General features: G+C 41.2%; 2 protein-coding genes across 5 annotated transcripts in view; both read left to right on the top strand.

Annotated features, from left to right (window-relative positions):
- Nucleotides 1-21,027, top strand: part of LOC134480136 (disks large homolog 5-like) — a 323,827-nt gene that overhangs the window by 200,137 nt on the left and 102,663 nt on the right.
- LOC148004049 (disks large homolog 5-like) lies at nucleotides 14,737-19,515 on the top strand. Of its 4 annotated transcripts, XM_087564260.1 has the most exons (5): nucleotides 14,737-14,893; nucleotides 15,927-16,095; nucleotides 17,310-17,459; nucleotides 18,095-18,281; nucleotides 19,229-19,515. In XM_087564260.1, the coding sequence occupies exons 1-5, from the start codon at nucleotides 14,767-14,769 to the stop codon at nucleotides 19,241-19,243; spliced, it is 648 nt and encodes a 215-aa protein (XP_087420386.1). In that variant the 5' UTR covers nucleotides 14,737-14,766; the 3' UTR covers nucleotides 19,244-19,515. The 4 variants fall into 4 exon arrangements, with proteins under 4 accessions (XP_087420386.1, XP_087420387.1, XP_087420385.1 ...); XM_087564261.1 differs by lacking the exon at nucleotides 17,310-17,459 and having other exon boundaries at nucleotides 14,767-14,893; XM_087564259.1 differs by lacking the exon at nucleotides 19,229-19,515 and having other exon boundaries at nucleotides 14,767-14,893; nucleotides 18,095-18,365.

Below are 21,027 nucleotides of genomic sequence, written 5' to 3'. Positions count from 1 at the left end.
GGAATTCTTTCAGGCATTTTCACGATTCCTCTCTGTAGGCTTCTACTTGTTCTCTAAGGGAGTTCTTCATGTCTTTCTTGAAGTCCTCCAGAATCATGATCAAATATGATTTTGAAACTAGATCTTGCTTTTCTGGTGTGTTTGGATATTCCATGATTTTTTTGGGGGGAGAATTGGGCTCCGATGATGCCATGTAGTCTTGGTTTCTGTTGCTTGGGTTCCTGCGCTTGCCTCTCGCCATCAGATTATCTCTAGTGTTGCTTTGTTCTGCTATTTCTGACAGTGGCTAGACTGTCCTATAAGCCTGTGCGTCAGGAGTGCTGTAGACCTGTTTTCCTGTTTTCTTTCAGCCAGTTATGGGGACAGAGTGTTCTGCTTTCGGGCGTGTAGTTTTTCCTCTCTACAGGTCTTCAGCTGTTCCTGTGGGCCTGTGTCTTGAGTTCACCAGGCAGGTTTCTTGCAGGGGAAATGTTGGTCCTACCTGAGGTTCCGAGGCTCAAGTGTGCTCGTGGGGTACTGCCTAAGTCCTCTCCGCGGCGGCAGCAACAGAGAAGATCTGGGCCGCTCTTTCCGGGATCCTCCGTGCACCAGGGTTCCAGATGGCGTTTGGTGTTTTCCTCTGGCGTCTGGATGTGCGCAGAGTGCAGTCTCTTCTGGTTTCCCAGGCATGTCTGCCTCTCTGTAGGTTTAGCTCTCCCTCCCACGGGATTTGGGTGCAGAGAACTGTTTATTCGGTCTGTTTCCTTCAGGTTCCGGCGGTGTCTCAGGCACAGGGGTCCTGCAGCTCCTGGGCCCTCCCCTACGGGAACTCAGAGGCCTTATACAGTTTCCTCCTGGGCCAGGGATGTGGGCAGGGGTGGGCAGTGTTGGTGGTCTCCTCCGCTCTGCAGCCTCAGGAGTGCCCACCTGACCAGGCGGTGAGGTCTCTCTCCCACTGGGTTTGGGAGCAGAGAGCTGCTGCGGGCCGGGCATTTTCTGCTAATCTTAATAAAACAGTCTACAACACACGTTCATTATTGATCCTGTGTAGCACATTTTGACTAATATACATTCATATTTGTAGAGCTGTAGAAAAATTGACATTTCCAAAGGTATATGGAAGTAATCCTAATGGAGAACCATATGCTTCAGTCTTTCTTGCAATACACTCTCAATATGCCCCCACAGATAATGACCTCCAAAGTCATGTTGGGAAAAAGGTTTTGATAAATGCTGTTGTCCTAGACCATACATATGCTGTGTTTTTATTGTTGTGGATTAGGTGTAAAATGATCATTTATGTCAGTGGGTCTTTTTCTCTACTGTATGTCTGTGGCCTGTCCTGGGTGAATTTCCCTCATAGTCCAAAAAAAGGAATCACATTCCCTGTTGTAGATCATTGTTGGGAACCATGTGCTTCTTCTGAGAGAGCAGCAGAGGTTCTAACCTGTGAGTCATCACCACAGATCCTGCAGGTTCTAACCTGTGAGGCATCACCACAGATCCTGCAGGTGGCTTTTGTCTTTCCAGGGCATGTGCTCCCTTAGGTGGACATGGTACCTCAAATTAAACAGAGAGATCTCAGGAAATGTGTATTCTTACTGAGCTGTGGAGGCTCAATGTGTTAGGCACCCAGGCATCCATAGAGGGCACAGGTGGCCCCACTGCTCATTGAGGATTCAGGATGTTCCTACAGCATCACTTAGTTTCCATATTAGAGCAGATCCTTCACCTAGTATCAATGATGACCATATCTACTATGCACATTTATAAAATACAGAATGGAAACTATCTTCCTGTAGGCCTGCTGCACATAATGAATTCTTTTGATAGATATTAAGAAATTTATCTTAATCTAAGCAGTTTAGGGAGGAACCTCAAGAGCAACCATAGTGAATGCAGCCTACAGCTGTGAGCACATGTTTCTTTTGGATAGCAAGCCTGTGCAAACCCAGAACCTAGGTGGGCCAGTTCAAGCTGCCCTTTTTCCGTGGCAAATCTGGGTTCCTGTTGTAAATGTATTTTTTTCCTGGTGACTGATTTCCAATTTATGGAATTGAACTGACTTACTCAGAGTCTGAGTTACTCAGAAAGTTAAAATTCAGAAGGAATGATCCAGAATGTCCACAAACAGTTGCGGTGACACCAAGGCTTTTAAGAGCTCAGCATCTAGAGAAGCAATGTATTGTTTGTTTATTCTCAAGCATAGGTCCTCTAGTCATTCATTAGAAGCTGACCATGCCACAGAAAGGGTCGTCTGTATCAAAACAGAAGCTAGTGGTACCTAGATATCCACCACACTTTCACATTGCCACTGTATTTGAGGTTCTCAGTTAATATAAAAGGACCTGGAAGAGCTTGTGTCTTGCTATACATATTCCTAATTTATTAGCCTTCAAGACAAGGTGTGCTTTGTCTTGCTAATGCTACCACTGGCATACAATACCTTGCATAATTTCTACTGACATCTGTGACAGGAGACAATAGTTCAAGTTATCCCTTCTTGAATAAACTGTTCTTAGAGTAAATTGTAGTCTAAGTGGCCTTCCATTCTCTCTGACATTGTAAACATTTCCAGTCTTCAGAAAAGTCTGTCACTGTCCAGTACAAATCTTAAGATGTCCACACTGTCAGCTAGGTGTCTTCATCCAGCTTGCCCTGTAATTTTGTGTAACATTAATTGTGTTCCAGCCTAAGGATTTAATTCAATGTTACAGTACTTGCCAAACATGCTGAAAACCCTGGTTTCAACCCTAGTCCTATGTGCTATGCAAAAAGAAAATAGGGAACCCCAATTGCATTTGAAGATTAGCCTCCAGCAAAAGAAGAGCCTTCATAGGACCTTTTACGTAACTCTACGCCCCAGCTTCACCACAGCTTCCTCCATTGATTTAATAATTAGTGTATTTTCATTAATGCTCACCATATTTGTGGTGTGCAAAAAATATGCACCATGTCAGTAAAGTATGGGCGCGCGCGTGTGTGTGTGTGTGTGTGTGTGTGTGTGTGTGTGTGTGTGTGTGTATGTGGGTGTCTGTGATTGTTCATGTCTATGTTTGAGCCTGTTCTTCCATGAACTCACTATAAAATTTTATAAAATGAATTAGAAGTCTAAGTGAAAACTGTCGAGGTGCATGCAGACTTGGGTTACTACTCTCCCATGGTACCTTGCAGATAAAACTGAAATTGTTTGCCTACATTAATACAGCCTAAATCCAGGCTATGCATGATTCTCAGTGAGATTTGGACATCGGCTCCACTACAGAGAGCGACAAAACTTCATTTATTACATGCTCTTGTTACCAAGGTGAGGGAATACTTCACCCCACAGAGAGTCTGGTAGGTTGTGATGGCAGCAAATGAACTCGCTTTTCCCTGTCCTGCCTGACTTTGTCAGCAGAGTGGGCATTCCTGCAGGAAAAACTTTCACATGCTTCTTTAAAAGCACCTGTTCCTCACATCTAGATAAACTTGAAAACAGGCTTCTCCAAGTCAGTCTGAGTGCTCCTACTCCCAGCTCAGAGCTGTAACACCATAGGATCCTCCAGCCACACTGAAGGGTAGGTCCCATGGAGGAGTAGAACAAAGTGTCTCTTCTGAGAAGTGACTTAAAACAGAAGGTTGAGAAGTGATACTCAACCCCCCAAGTGCTTCTTCCTGGAGAAAGCAACCAGATCTCATTGTTAAACAGTGTAGGCTCCCACATGACCCAAGTCTTTGCCTGGGGAAATTTTCTGGAGCTTAGTTGCCCAGTCAGAATGGGGTTGCATTCTTGATCCATGTTCACTCCTACAACAAAAGTTCCTCCCCTAGAAGCCCATGAGTTGACCCAGGTCCTTCTAGGACCAACAGACAAGAGAGAACAGAGTGCATCCAAGGGGAGAGAAGAGGGCAGAATTATTAAAACCTGGAGAAATCCCCCAAATCGGCCACCTAACAACTATAGGGTTTGTGCATATTGTGGATTTCGCAATCTTAAGGACAGACTTTTCTGTAACACCTGCTAGGTGAAGCTGAAGTCTACTGTGGGTGGGATTATCCCGGCAGGGAGGGGATCTGAGTATCCAGGCCTGGCCAGCTTCTTCATTCTCCTGGAAGTAATTGTTGGTCAGCTCTAAATCTGAAGTGGGAGTTGGTTTTTCTCAACTCAAACAGGTGATATTTCAATTCTCATCCACTATGTGAGAGACACACAGTTACCCACGGGGGATTTGAACTTACTTCTATAAAAGTGACTGTGGGCTGAAAGAGGGAAACCATTCCTGCCTTTAGCATTCTGCCTTTATCGGAGACTACAGAGACTAGCTTCCTGGAAAACATGTCCAAGCAGACAGACGTAACGGAGGAAATTGAGGTAAGAAAAGTAATGGGGACCGTGATTTCACATTGTGCCTTTAGCCAGAAATCTCTGATGTCGATAATGCAAGCAGCCTTGAGCCTGCTAAAACTTGTCACTACTTCACGGTGTCTCTGCACTTAGGACTGCCTCAGGTCCTCCTTATATGAAGGCCTTTCTTTTAAAAATAAATTGTATAAAGCAATGTTTATCAACCTGTGAGGCACAACCTCTCACACAGATTGCATATCAGATACCTTGATAACAGATACCTTGCATATTATGACTTATAAGAACAGCAATATTTATTATGAAGTAGCAATGAAACAATTTTATGGTTGGGGTCACCACAGCATGAAGAGCTGTATTAAAGAGTTGCAGCACTAGGAGTGTTGAGACCCACTGCCATAGAAGCTGACACATGGGAGCAGACTCCTCAGATGAGGAGAGGCACATGGCAAGGGATACTGTGTCCCACCCTAGCACCCAGAGGCACAATCTATCCCAGGAGTCTGTGTGCTCATCTTGTCTTCAGTTCTCCCAGGTTCAAGAAGAGCATTGATCATCTCAGGAGAGTCAGCTTGCACAGCCCACATCAGGCCCAATGCTTCCCTTCACAGAGAAGGATGTGGGTGTAAGTGACAGCCAGTGAGACTGAGGGACCTGATGATCATTAGCTCTGAACTGTGATTTCTTCACCTGTAAAAAGGAGGCGTTTCTGCTGAATTGGGTTGTTGTGGAGATGGACAGAGCATACACACTGATCAGGGCTTCCCTGGCATGGTTAATTGGAAATTTTCTCTGGTGATGCATTTAAAAGTAGAATCTCCAGCCACGTGGGGTTAGATGCTGGGCACCTTAAAGATGGTATAAACGTACTGTGACTGTAATGCTACCTCGAATTTACACCCTATGCTCTTGTTTAAAATTAAAAAGACGAATCAAGTATAAACTGCCAATGTGAAATAATCATGTTCAGAATTGAGCTAATTCCTTTGAAGTCATTTAGTTTTTCTTTTTCTGCATCTATACTGAAGACATCTAGAGTAGCACTATTGAGATCATAAAGCCTTCTATTAAAGTGCTACCCATCCATTCCTCTCTCCTTGAGGACCTCTCAGGTGACTAAAGGAAACCTGATTTCTTGTCAGATTGTTCCCAGCTGGTGTGATCTCTCTGTCCATGGACCTTGCCAAACGCTGCAGAGCCAATGTGCTGTTTCACAACACAAAATCCAGACATTAATTTTACCAATGAAGTTCCCGGACTCAGATGCTGATGTCAAGTAAAGCTCCCAAGTGTCCTTCCTAATTCACTGACGTCCAAGAAGAAGGGCATTCTTGGTCCCTCTGAACACTTTCCTAAATATCCTTCAACTCAAAGACTTTCCATTGCCTTAGCTACCTTCATTTGCTTTCAAGTCCTGCCTTGATCTGCTCTGGACCTAAGTGCACTTTTTACCTTTGCAAGAAAGGTGTGTGGTAGGTGAGCCATACAGTAATAAAGTCCATGTTTACAGGAAACTAATGGCTCTTGCATAAATGTCTGTGCCCTGGCGATGCCATAACACAAAATAGTTTTTCATTAAATAATACATTCTTGGTGATCACAGTGTGATCAGATATTTTGTAACCTAACTTTCAAATGTTCTCTCAATTATATAAATCAAGTTCCCTCATGTGTATTCCGGTCTTTCTCTGTTATGTCTGATTGCATCATCGTAGGAATCCCAGGGAACACAAATCATGGGCTTTTGAAACTGTTGTATATGGCCAACCAGGAAGGAAACCTATCCAGGAGACTACTGATACTTGACACATAAATTCACCTCCCTATTTTCATATAGTTTATGGTAAGAGGTCATCATTCCTGATTATGTCTCATTATCCAGCGGGATAATAAATGGAAGAATAGGGATCAAGGGATCACCACACAAAGCAAAAGTATCCATCTCAGATGTATGGTGTATTGAATCCAAAATATCCATGAATTTCAGGACACAATTTAAGGCCAAACCTAAGGACAATAGATATAGAAGCGAATTGCAATGGCCAAAAAAATACAAAAAGCCTACAGAACGCCAAATTAATTTTACCAGAAAAATTCCTCCCTTCACATAAAAATTAAAACACTAAATTCACAGATCCAAGAAAGAACATTAAAGGGAGTAGTACAAATATCCATTACCAAATGAATTCAGACCTATTTGAATTACACCAGAGTTCTCAATAGAGACTCTAATAGCCAGAAAATCTTGGGCAGATGTAATGCAGACCCAAGCTCCTATACACTGTGTAATTCACAATCACCATAAATGAAGAAACCAAGATATTACATGACAAAACCAAATTTAATCAATATTTTTCTCTAAGAAAGCACAACATAGGATAATAGGAGGTAAACTACAAGACAACGAACTAAATTTTACCCAAGAAAATCCAAGAAATTAATCATCTCACAATAATTTCAAGAAAGAGAAGCACACAAACATAATTTCCTCTATAACCAGAAAAAGAAGAGAAAGCAGCAATCATTGGTCTTTAATATCTAACCAGACCCTCTGTGACCAAACCCACAGCTCCTAGGGATTTAACTGCCAGCCAACTTGTATACAAGTATGGGTCTATGGTCCTAGGTACTGTGTATGAGAGGATTGATTTACTTTGTATCAATGTGGTTGTAGGACCTTACTCTGCTAGGCCTGTTGCCCCACCAAATGGAGATCCTAGAGGTGTGAGGCGGGAATGAATATGTGTGAGTTGGGGAGCACTGTTATATAGGGAAAGCTGAGCAGAAATGTGATGATAGGCTTCATTAGGGGATTTTGGAGAGAGGAACAACATTGGAAATGTAAATAAATAAAATAAACAATTAATAAGAGATAGCCAAAAATCAAATAAAAAGTAAAGAGGTAAAGGTAAAATTAAACCAACCAAAAAAAAAAAAAGAAAGAAAAGAAAACCCTGTAGGGGACTGACCTAATTCTGCTTGTATTTTAAAGCTAATTGGTAGAATGTATGACTGGTTAAAACTCCCAAAAAAGTGACTCTGCTCCCAGTTAATTGTGATTATAAAGAAGCACAGCAGAGAGATGGTGGAGGTGAGTTTTTGAGGGCTTTGCTAGAGAGGATCACTAGGAGGGAAGAAGGAAGAAGAAGCTGCCAAAGAAGAAAGGAAGAATGGATGTGATGGAGAGGAGGGAGGAAGCAGGACAGCAGCCATTAGTTAAGACAGAGGAAAGCCTGGTCCTGAGGACTGTCCAAGTGGAACAAAGAGCAGCCAAGATGCTGCATAGTAAGTAGGAGTTCAGAGACATTGTTTGGAAATTAGACCTAATTCCATGCAGGACAGGCAGCTGCCCAGCTACTGTGCAGATTAAGGGATATTATAAATAAATGAAAAACTATGTATAACCAGTAAGCCAGCTCTGTAGAGGATCCTAATAGGAATACTTTATTTGCAGGGAAGGATAAAATACCAGAGGACACAGGAAAAAAATTTACACCACTAGGACAGTCAATCAAAAGTAGCCTACAAAAGTCTTAAAAATTAACAAACTGACAATAGTTAACACAGAAGTTTAAATAATATTTACATATCAATAACCTCAATTCCCTGGTAAACAATCATATATTTCGCCTGAAACAGGACTGCCATCATGAGAGATATAGAGGGTATACTAGGGAAACAGAACAAAGAACCATGTCCCTTTAGCAATCCTATGCAGTTTCTCTATCTAGTTGACAGAATAGATTTCAAACTCATCCTGTCCAGAAGACATAAGGATATTCACTTCATACTTTGCAATTACTAAAACATACTACAATTCTAAATATATACATATTAACAAAGGCTACCCAAATTTAAAAATGTATGTTATCAGATAGCTACAGATAGTTATAATAGTGAAACTACAGATTAGTTATAATAGTGGTTGTGATTTGTTTATTACTTCTCCATTCTGACAACTTAAGAGATCATATGCAAATAAACAAAATAGGAGAAGCAGAATTAAGTGACATGATCAGGCAAATGGAACTAAAAAACTACAGTGAACTATACATATATTTTCTATCAGCCTGTGGACATTACTCCAAAATTGACCACAGATTAGGATAAAAACAAGCCTCAGAAAATATAAGAAAGTTGAAGGAATGTTGTGCATTCTATCTGAGCCCAAAGGAATCAAACTGGTATCACACAATTAAAAGTACAGAAAATACACACACTCATGGAAAGTAAGCAACATATACAATACACTACTGAAGGATCAGGTGAGAAAAAAATAAGGAAATATTAAGATTCCTAGAAATGAGTGACATTGAAAACACAACCACCATCCACAGATCTATATGATACAATAAAAGTTTATGAATTATGTTACAATCACCAAAGTCAAAGGAGTGAACCCATATAATCTCTTCGTCTTCTGTCAGAGGTAGAGAATGTGGAGTGTGTGCTATTGGGATTATGCCTTGAATGGGCTTGCCACCTTCCCAATTTCCTTTTGTAATGATAACATATGTGATTTGGCATTACACATTGGATGTGTGTAATTGGCCATTTGATTTCATAGAGGGAATAATTAAGGGACTGCCTGCAGTTTTATGAAGCTCTTTGGACAAACTGTGTAGACTGTGAAAGACTATAGGGCTTTTGGAAAGCGAGCTAAGTGCATTTTTCATTACGATATGTTTAAGATCCTATGGGCAATTGGGAGTAGAATGTGGTCTTTTGAATGATAGTGGCTCCCATAAACTCACATGTATGAATGTTTGTTGCTGATTAGAGGAAAAGTGGGGGATGAAGTAGAAGATATTTTTTTTGTAGGATTGTTATGGGATTGGGTTTTGAGGTTCCCAAATTCCATACCATTTATACTTAACTCTCACTTTCTCTGTGTCCAACTTGCAGATAAGATGTAAGATCTCAGCTAGTTCACTAGAACCATGGTGGCCTACCTGCTGCCATGTACCCCCACATACTGATCACAGACTCATGATCCTTGAAACAGTAAGCCCCAATAAACTCTTTCTTCGAAAAGTTCCCTTGCTCATGGTGTCTCTTCGAAGCCTAGAAAACAAAGATTGGAAGGAACACTTAAGTGAAAAATTTCTCAATAAAATCCTAGCAAATAAATTCAGACATATCAGGTAGCATGATCAAGTTGGCTTGCCTCCAGAGAGCAAGAATGTTTCAACAAATACAAATGAATAAACAATACACAACATGAAATCAAGAACAGGAAACACATGATCATTGCACTAGAGGCAGACAATTTCTTTGGCCAATTCTCACAGTGATACATGAAATAGACCTGGAGAATCTGGGATATGGAGAAGATATACCTTAACATTATAAAGACAATATACACGGCCAACAGCATCCTAACTGGAGAAAATCTTAATGCATTTCCACTAAAATAAGGAATATGTCACAGATGTTCAATCTTTTCATCTAATCCAACTAGTATGTGAAGTCTTCTCCAAACAATATGAAAACAGAAATATGTAAAGGCATGTCCATATGAAGGAAAACAGTCAGAGTATTCTCCTTTGCAGGTGATATGATCCATATGTAAAGAACACTACGGTTCCACTAGAAAATTCTTACAGCTCATGGACCCACTCACTGAAATCACATTAAAATCAATAAAATTCCTGTATACCAACAATAAATATCAACAAACATACCAAGAAAACAAACACATTCAGAATAGCCTTAAAAATCTTGTAATAAATCTAAGAAAGTGAAGACATGTTACAATGAAAACATTAAGAAAAATAACAAAAAACTGAACAAACCAGAAAATGAAAACACTTCTCATTTTCATGCATCAGTAGGATTAATAGTGTTATATCAAATCCTACCAGAATCATCTACATGCTTAAATCCATCCCGTCCTAATTCTGATGTAGGGCTTCAGGGAATGAAATAAAGATCTCAACCAATGAAAGCACAAATGAGCAGGGCAGTCAGATACTACTACATAGTATACAGTACATCACTGCAGAACGCATCACCTTTAATAATTTCAAGTTCATTTTGGGGAATAGTAAAAAAGAACCAAGCCTGTTAATATCATGAGAACAGACACAAAGTCTATAGGAATTATATAAAATACCCAGATATTGGTGTATGTACTTATCAGCCTCTGGGTTTTGAAAAAGAGGCCAAACTAAGAAACAAAACAAAACAAAAAACCCACCACCACCACCACCACCTCCACACACAAGGTGCAATTTTCAACCCGTTGGGTCCAACTACTTCCTGGGGCAATCACATAGAGACATACTTTATACAGGATATTTACATCACCATTCAAAAGAGTAGTAACCTAACTTTATGACTTAGCAACGATATAATTTTTATAGTTGGGGGTTGGTTACCATAAGGTGAAAAACTGTATTCCTTGAGATGCTTTTGGTCATGGTATTTTTTTGCAGTAACAGAAATGTGACTGATATGTAAACTATGTAAACTGGTAACAGCATTAGTGGACTTGTTTTGTGAGGAATCTCTTTTTTTTTTTTTTTTTTTTTTTTTTTTTTTTTTTTTGGTGGACAGTGTAAGACTTTGGATAGGGAGAATTTTGAAATATTTAAGCAGATCATAACACTCCCCATTAGTTTGCCACATGGGTGACATAAGTATTGTGAGTAGCATGCAAAATAGAGCCTCTCTGATGAGACTTGAAAGGATGGAGGAATTCTATTGGTGACTGGCTTAGAGGCAATTAGCAATATTTTGGCAAATAATCTATATCCTTTCGGCCTGTATACTAACAAGATACCTGAATCTAAATAAAAAAGTAACAGACCAATAGTTTTGAGCAAATTCAAAGGTAGATAATGTGTGACCTTCCTCAAAAGGTGTGAATGTGTGTTCATATTTTCAATTGTTAATGTAGCCAGGACTTCAGTTAATCCCTCCACATTCAGTACCTGGAAGCATTTGAAAGTGCAAGATCTCACAGGATTTGGAAAATATCCCAATTATCGTAAGGTCCCCAAACTTGTTGTCACCCCACAAAGATATGGATACAACTTTAATGAACATGACACCCAAACTCTCAAAGGAAGGATGGGTGGCTGCTTATTTGTCAGCAGTGGGTCATAGATGTTCATTGTCATTCAGGGGGTTGGTTGCAATTTTTACTGGTCATGGTCAGTGAGGAAACAGTAAAGGAGATTAGAATCAGGGATATCTTTCTTACTTGCTCTTTCTCTCCTCAAACCTTTTTCTCTGCTATCTATGGTTTTGGAAGCAGTAGAAAGGGGCTAACATGACAAAAAGCATAGATTATTCAATCTTTGAAGCAACACCAAGTGCCAAATACTTTAGGATGACATGGAATTTGAATGATGATAGAATTTCATATTATACTTGAATAAGTGATTAAACTCTTGTTTAAGGTATAAGTATATGCATCTTATTCACAATACGGTATAAAATTCTAATTGTATAAAATTACTACTGTACACTGCCATGGATAATTAAGGAATGCAAATAGCACTATCCAACTATAAATACTCAGCGTTCTAGTGATGTTAGGTACTTGTTTAGTTAGGTACAGAAATAAGCTTTATTTAGCTTCTTGTATATGTATTCAAATTAAACAGTAAATCCTTTGAAAAAATTCCACATTTGTGCACTGAGATAGACTTTACATAAAAAGATGGTTCTCTAATTCTTTAGAGATCTGAAGAATCTGCCATTTCAGATGTCCTAGTAGTCAAAGGCTTTCCACAGTGGGAGAGACCTCAAGTCCGGGCAGTGTCCTCATGCTATTCTGAAGAAAATGATGGGCACTAAAGAACCCTAACTGGAGTGTCCTTCAAATGTGGCAAAGTGGTCATGGGGAGAAATACTACCCACTTACCTCCACTGCTGCCAGAAAGCTGTCCAGACTGTGGAGAAGGGGATCATGGGGAAGTCTATTGTCCCAGGCTTTGGACAGAAAGTGAGGATAGTCCTTCAAATGACCTACTTCACAGTAGTGTTGTCAGAGCCCCTGACCCATTCAATTGACACTGGATGCACAATGACACAAGAATATTTGCTGACTGTCTGTCACGGTAGCCAACAATTTCTATCATTTCTTTAGAATTGGAAGCTATTTTCTCTGAATTTCCTGTTTCTTCAGGCAACCTTTCTCCTTCTCAGGTCTCAGATGGAGATGATTAGATAGTTTACTCTTAACCTTTTCTTGTCATGAGACTCAGAAGAGAAAACGAGTTCACCATCACACAGGAGTGTGACAACTAGGTACCTGACAGGACCAGGGGGGACATGGGAGGTCCAGAATGAGGGGCTCGACAGACAACCCACTGGAGCATCAAAATGCCCGCCACAACCGCTCTGGCACCATAAATCCTGAGCCCCTACGGGTTTGACAACAGAGTGTGCATGGCCTGACTGCAGCCCGGGACTTTTCAAAGCTTGTATCACCCCCGAGCACTTCTGCTTGAGCAGAAAGGCAGATGCCCAGAAGCTGCTGCTATAGTAGGAAGCAGTTATGGCAGTTGGAGGTGGTGGTGGAGGAAGAGGAAGGATGAGAGAAGAGGGAGGAGTTTCCCTGGAAGGACCAGAACAGACAACATTCTGACTACTCCAGAACCTCACCCAAACCCAGCCCACCCCACAAATCCCAAGTCCACTGCCAAACCTCTCCATCCTAAGCATTCATTTCTTCATCCCCACTGTGCTCATTTTAGTTTTTTTAAACTCCTTTTTTGTTCTCTGTGAATTTCGCATCATGCAGCCCAACTCCGTTGATATCCAACATCACCTCATATCTGAAGTCCACCCTTGCATCCTTCTCCATATCAGAGAAAAAATAATCTATTTGTGGAAGTTGAAAAAAGAAAAAAAATGGCACTATGTCCACAAAAGAGGTGTAAAATTATAAAGATGAAGCACATAAACCCTTAAATTATTTAAAATTAACAAAATTGTTTTTCATTTCAGGAGAGTTGTTATGGCTAATAAGTGCAAGCTATGATAAATAGAGAATACAAAAGCTTAAAAAGTGAGAGAAAATGATTCAGGTACAAAATTTTACACTAATATAATTTAGTTCATGAAGTACCTTCTCCAATTTTGCCAAATACAAATGGACTAAATGTTGTGACAGTCATTCTTATCTGATGTATCCTATAAATTTTCTAATTTTATCTAGCTGATCAGTGTTAAAGATAAAGTTATTTTTTTGGTGTAAAAGGGGAAAGGATGAGGTGAGCTCCCTTTGTACTAAGGTATGTCAACTTTCAATTGTTAGTTCTTTACTGGCAGAGAGCTAAGTGCTGGCAGGATTACTGTCTTGTCATTTCTACGGTCCATCATCAAGTTTGCTATTTTGTAGATGTTTGTCCTTCTCACCAGCTCAACACAAGCTGAGAGATCTCTTAGATGTTGTCTAACTGCCGATTGGACATAATAAAGATCTGAAGGCCAAGATATGCTGCAGAAAGTATGTGGGCAGAACTCCAGGCTTACAGAGGAACATAGGGTGAGGAAAGCTGAAGCTGGAGCTTCAGAATAGACATGGTAGGGAAGTGATATGGACCAAAACAGGGCATAGGGGTTAAGAGATAATCACCAGTTGGGTCTCAAAACTAGAAGAATGGGGTTAAATTTAGAGAAGATAGTGCATGCCCTGTGAAAGGCCTAAGACACAAACTGTCAGTCAGAATCTCATGGTAGAGCTTACAGAGGCCTGTGAGCAATGCTCCTTTGGTGACATTAGTAAAAAGAGGAGAACCCCCAAGCAGCATGAGGGTGCCTCCATTGCTAGCTCCTACATTTCACTTTCCTTTGGCAATTGGAATCCAAACTGTTCCGAACAACATAATGATTTCAACTCTTTCTCCTAAGGGATTTTGTGGCAACTGTCGAAGGCTAAGCTAACGACAAGGCTTCATGAGTGTTCCCATAACACACACCCATGTCGCAACCTAACCTACAGGCTATTTCTTGATGTGATTTCAAGCACGTGTACATAAGGAGACAGGAGAACCTTCTGACTGCTTATTCAAACTGGTATTATTTCTCAGGAATTTTTAATGGCTGATGTTGATGAGTAAGGATAATTTGACTTAAGATGAGATATTTTGGGGCAGGATTTAGAGGGAAAAATTCATTAAAATGCATAAGAATTACTCAGGTTTTTATAATCAAGCCTTGACGAAAATTTGGTCTTGCAAGCAGGAGTTGCTCAGTGGCTATGCCCTGGGAAGGTCTCCAGGAAAGGGCACCTCAGCTTATGCACTGTACAGGGAGATTATTAGCAGGGAGGCAATGTCTGTTCACCATGACATCAGCGGTCCCTTCTTGGACATTCTATTGGGTCCTAGAGAGTTCTTGGCATCCTCTGTGATGTCACCAGCGTTGTAGTAACCACCAGTGCCCTACTTTTTCTCAGTCCCTGCCTGGCAGATACACAGGAAGATATGTTTTCCCGGCTTCGCAAGAATTTTGGGAGAGTGAACGCCGATTTTGGACAGACTGGAGTGAGGGAATCTCGCCTTTCATCAAAAATAAATGTTGGACAACGAAAGCTAGCCTGGGGAATGCTGAGTAAGTTCTGTGAATTGTATGCTGAGCTTTCTGTCAGAGGGAGAATAGGCTTAGGCTGACCTGTCTAGCAATAGGCCAGAACAACTGGAGTATCTGCAAAGGAATTGAATTTCCATGAAGATCACAATTCCTAAAAGTCAAGGATTTCAGAACATTAGTTTGCCCATCCCCAAATGGGGGATATGGTAAGGCCAATGCCATTATTCGGTGAAGTTCTGGCCTTCACTTTTAACGTGCATATGATACGTTACATTGATATAATAACACGATCAGGAGACACTGAGTGTCCAACTTTATTGAACTTAGACAGGGCATCAATCTACTTCACTCTCATTGCTTCTTTAAATAAAGTAGATCTCTGTCTTTATTATCAGGGAGAGAATTATGCTTCTGGCCTTATGTTCTTAGAACTCCTCTGACTTTTTCAAATTGGCAGAGATGGGACATCCTTAGCATTATAAATTAGAATTTGTGTGTTACAAACATTTTTTTACAGTACTAAAACTATTTGTAGCAGGTAGACCAAGATTCAGCCTGTAACCAATTGGCACTTCTGTGGCATTTGGTGTTTCAGTTAGGGGAATTGATAAGTCCGTTGACCATGACATCCCCGGCAATGCTTTTAAATTCCAAATGGTGTGGCCTAGAGTATCAGTGCAGGACATCTGAGTATCTCCAATCACTCAAATCTTTTGGAGGTTGAATTTATCATCTGAATTCTGAAAGTACAGCGGTGAGGGTCCTGAAAGAAAGTTGTACCCTGTTAAGTTGATAACAATCCCGTAGAAGCCATCTCTGTGGTACATGGAGCATGGGTCAGCAGGCATAGGGAACACCCGGCATCTGACATCTCTTGGTCTCTATAGAGTGCTGGGAGAGTTGACTTCCACTGAGGAGGTCTCTTAGGCAACAACAAACTCTTTGTGGTGACACTGTGGTCTACACATGCTCTCCTCCTGTTTGGGGCTTGCCATGGTCTATGCACACTCATCAGTTTCCCCAAAAATGTTCACTTGTGTTCTTCTACCTACAGATGATGGGAGACTGACATCATCCCCTGGCCCTGTGGTAATCAACAAGGAGGCCAACACGGAGAACACAGAAGAACAGAGACTGATTAGACAGCTGCAGTCAGCTACTGAGGAGAGAAATGAGCTAAGAGATCTCCTGACTTATGTGACAGAGAGATACAGGAACAACAGGTATGCATTGCTCCAAACTGCCTTGTGTCATTCATGGACCTGCAGTGTCACCTACATCTTATTCTATTAAGGTGTACGGGTCTAGAAAGCTGTGCCTCCCAAAGAACTTGTCCTAAACCTCATTTCTGATATAGAGGAGATTCAGAACCTGACCCTTGGTCAGGAGTGAGATGGGAAATGGTCTCATCTGCTGCCTCCAGCTGAAAATCTGAACTTGTGGCCTTAGTGAGGATTCAGGGATAACGTTACTGGAGCATGAGTTCCCAGTGTGCATTTGGAAAGCCCTTGACAGGTGGTAGCTTTGCAAGGTTCTAGGTGCTGTGAGTTTGGGTGTGTGCTAGGAAGGTGACTTAGTGCTGGACTCTTGTTGCAGTAGCCTGAGGTGACAGATCCCAAATTGTTCATCTCAATGTTTGACTAGATGGCCAGAGACACAGGGCTTTTCCTTCTTTTTTGTTTACCTCTGAGCCAATAATGTGGCATGCATTTTTTCTGATTCTGATTGTGTTCTCCGTTTGCATATTTCGCTCCCTTTTTCATTCTCTTACTGTTTACTTTTCTTTTCCTGTGTGTGTGTCCCAGTTTCTGTGTCTCTGTGTGTACACACCTACATGCATATGCACAATTTTTATATGTTTATATTTCCCCCCACACTTGGAATCTAGGGGTCTATGTTTTTTCCTGAGTATATTCATGTATAACAATTTCATGGTGATGTGAGTGCTTTGTTTTGGGAGCCCCTCTTCAACTGCACACTTCTTTGCCAATGTGGTCACATTTGTCTGTATATTTGTGCCATTTGGGCAGATTATACTTTTGTGGCGATTTATGTTCTCAACTCCATAATTGTGTGAATTGTGTGTCTCTACAATATTAATTATTCAGGATGTAGAATTCCTGTTGTCAAAACAGGAAAAATGAAATCACAGTTTTCTAGGTCTTGGATGTGGGAGAGCTGTGGCCTAGGCCCTTGTTAGCATAACTAGCTTGACTGCAGATCCAGCCCTTCTGAGTGAAGAAAGGGAACCTGGGAACCCTTTATCTCGATGCCGAGCTTATGGGGTCCTGGGCCCAGAATAACAAGTTTCTGAAGCTGAAGAAGCTTCCAATATGTAGAACTCAGAAATTGTCCTCCCAGGGCTGGGGTACTAGAAGACCCAGCCTGAGTTCATATATTCCTAAACGCAGATGTTCATTGGGTTTTACTCTCCTAGGGCCAGCCGCTACATCAGGTCAAATCCATTTTATGAAAAATTGAAGATAAAGGAGAGGGAGGTCATGTCATTACTGCACAACTTAGAGATGAGGAACATCGAGCATTGTGAGAAATTTCAGGAGCTCCAGAAGGAAATTAACTTCTATCGGTGAGCACTGGTCAGAGAGGCCATTAACTCTGCTTTGCCCACAGGTGCCATCCTTTGTTCTGACTGGAGGTCTAGCAGCTCTGGCTCCATGTCTTGTGCTCTTTAAACATCACTGTGTCCTGGGCCTTTTGGACTCAGTTTTTAGGTCCACAGGAGACTGTTACTCATACCCAGAGTGTCTAGGCATCTTCAGAAGGCTCTAGGTAAACCAGTACTTATTCAGCTCACCAAATGGCTAATAGGCTGAACTGGGCCTCTGCGGTCACACCAGGTTTAACAAAACTCAGTGTGTGGACCACATGGATAACATGACCTTCCCTTAATTCTACTGACCTCCTATGAGGGTATTTGCCCACTATTTATTAATGTTGCCCCCATGCCTTTTGCTTCCATGGATAGATGTATATCCCCTGTTGTTGTGGAGAGAAATGAACGCTTTTTGGTCCTTGGGTCACAGAAACAATTTAGTCTTCCCTGAATTGGCTGTTTGATGTTTGTGCAGCAGCCTTGTGTGTATCAAGATGTATTCTATGAAGTTTTCACTTGTATCTGGGTCCAGAGCGTGTTTGTGAGACTTGGGAGTAGGAATGGGAGGAAGAGGGTGCAGGATCTAACTATGCAGTGTGTGTTTCCAGGAACCTGCCCAGCCGGATCCATATGGACAAGATATGTATGCAGAAGAAGTTGTTCCCATTCAGAAAGGAGGGCAAAGCAGAACAGCTTGATTCTGCACCGCTGCTACAGAAATTTTTGTTTGATTTGAACAAGAAAGATAAAGACGAACAGGAGAAAACCAGCAACCTCCAGACCAAGCAACATCTGGTAGGGACAAGCAGCTGTGTCAGCCTAAAATTATCTGATTCCATTTGCCAATTTGATACATGTTTGCTTTCCCTACCACCTTAATAATGTACACTCCAACAATACAACCACCTCATGCTATGGAATGTTCATTCCTCTGTCTGTGCACGAGTATTCTGGGAAGACAACCACTTTTCAGGAACTGACTTATTAACAACTATGCTTTGGTGCTCTTTTTGAAGCTGCAGTCTGGAAATGGTGACAGATGAATAACCTATCATATTACTGCATGTCCCTGTGATAGAATGGATGCTATGTACCACTTTGAACAAGTTTTGTTCCTGTGATAAATGATATTCTGTGGTCATGTGACCTCCAAGTTGGGAAGCACCTTTCAGGGATAAGAACCGAGTGCATATGGCAAATTATTCTTTGTCATTGGCTTTCATCTTGGTGACAGGTTGACTTCTCCTTTCATCCTGCAACCCAATGAGGTCTCTTCCCATTGCCCTGTTCTTGGTTTGCACTGGTTAAAGTCTGAGGCCCAGATGGGCAGCCCACATTACTGTCAGGGTTGTTGTAGACTTGCCCTGCCCACAGACACACCAGCAATGTTATCAGTTAACACATCAATGGTGACCTAAAATAGAGCTGAGTGGGTAGAAGGCAGCAAGCTGATAGCTAGCATGCAAGTCCCCAACACATCAGTTTCTGAATAACTGCCTTCCTCTCCCTGGTCTCAGGAATTGCAAAAGAGCTGGAATGGGACACACAGCAGGAAGAGAGCCTCCTGAAGAATAGGTTGCTTTCTCAGGATTCCCCTGCGGACCGCCATCCTGAATAATACCAACATTTTTTTGGATGAATACTCTCCCTCATAGTTTAATTTATTTTTTGCTAAGAAACACTAAATTTATCTTTCACTAAGCCAGTCTGACTGATTGATATCTTATTCTCTTTCTGTTTAGGATAACACCACTTGAGAGACCACTTGGGAACTGCATTGCCATTTTGCCTGCTAGAGGAGAAACAGCAATATAACTGTGCTTCTAAATGTTCACTAAGAATATGCTGTTTAGAAATATTTTTGTTATCATCTTAAATGAAGTTTTTGTTTTGTTATTTCATAGTTATATGTTCTTGTTAATATTTTTCACATCTGAAAATACTTTTATATATTTATATTAATATTCATTTTAATCATTTTTGTTTTAAATTGTATTCCTTATGAATAAAACTTGATTTGTAACTCTTGACTCTTTAGACCATCTTGCTTATTCAAGTGTTCTGTTCCCTCTTGTGCTCTTAGAACTGACAGCTAATGATGGATTCTGCATGGTCGAGAGTTCCTGGGCTAAATAGTAAATTCAAAGCCACCAATGCTTACCTAGAGTGATAGTGTGTTTTGTGTGGATAATGTGTTCTTTTCTTGGATGCACATTTTATGATGTGATCACTGCCATACTTTATCCATGCGGTCATGTTTTCTGCTAATCTTTTTTTTTTGAAAATTTTTTTTAATTTATTTAATAATTAATAATAATTCTTTGGTTTCCGGGCAAACATCCCCCTCCCCCCTCCCCTTCCTTATGGGTGTTCCCCTCCCAACCCTTCCCCCATTGCCGTCCTCCCCCCAACAATCTAGTTCCCTGCGGGTTCACTCTTAGCAGGACCCAGGGCTTCCCCTTCCACTGGTGCTCTTACTAGGATATTCATTGCTACCTATGAGGTCAGAGTCCAGGGTCAGTCCATGTATAGTCTTTAGGTAGTGGCTTAGTCCCTGGAAGCTCTGGGTGCTTGGCATTGTTGTACATATGGGGTCTCGAGCCCCTTCGAGCTCTTCCAGTTCTTTCTCTGATTCCTTCAATGGGGGTCCTATTCTCAGTTCAGTGGTTTGCTGCTGGCATTCGCCTCTGTATTTGCCCCATTCTGGCTGTTTCTCTCAGGAGCGATCTACTTCTGGCTCCTGTCGGTCTGCACTTCTTTGCTTCATCCATCTTGTCTAATTGGGTGGCTGTATATGTATGGGCCACATGTGGGGCAGGCTCTGAATGGGTGATCCTTCAGTCTCTGTTTTAATCTTTGCCTCTCTCTTCCCTGCCAAGGGTATTCTTGTTCCCCTTTTAGAGAAGGAGTGAAGCATTCACATTTTGATCATCCATCTTGAGTTTCATTTGTTCTAGGCATCTAGGGTAATTCAAGCATTTGGGCTAAAAGCCACTTATCAGTGAGTGCATACCATGTATGTCTTTCTGTGATTGGGTTAGATCACTCAGGATGATATTTTCCAGTTCCAAACATTTGCCTACGAATTTCATAAAGCCGTTGTTTTTGATAGCTGAGTAATATCCCATTGTGTAGATGTACCACATTTTCTGTATCCATTCCTCTGTTGAAGGGTATCTGGGTTCTTTCCAGCTTCTGGCTATTATAAATAAGGCTGCTATGAACATAGTGGAGCACGTGTATTAGAATGGCTACTCCAGCTTGCTTCTTCTGACCATTTGCTTGGAAAGTTGTTTTCCAGCCTTTCACTCTGAGGTAGTGTCTGTCTTTGTCTCTGAGGTGTGTTTCCTGTAGGCAGCAGAATGCAGGGTCCTCGTTGCGTATCCAGTTTGTTAATCTATGTCTTTTTATTGGGGAGTTGAGGCCATTGGTGTTGAGAGATATCAAGAAATAGTGATTATTGCTTCCTGTTATATTCATATTTGGATGTGAGGTTACGTTTGTGTGCTTTTCTTCTCTTTGTTTTGTTGCCAAGACGATT

The sequence above is a fragment of the Rattus norvegicus genome, chromosome 8 (genome assembly GCF_021556685.1).
Source record: "Rattus norvegicus strain SHRSP/BbbUtx chromosome 8, alternate assembly SHRSP_T2T, whole genome shotgun sequence".
In the NCBI taxonomy this organism is placed as follows: domain Eukaryota; kingdom Metazoa; phylum Chordata; class Mammalia; order Rodentia; family Muridae; genus Rattus; species Rattus norvegicus.
This window is presented reverse-complemented; position numbering and strand designations above follow the sequence as displayed.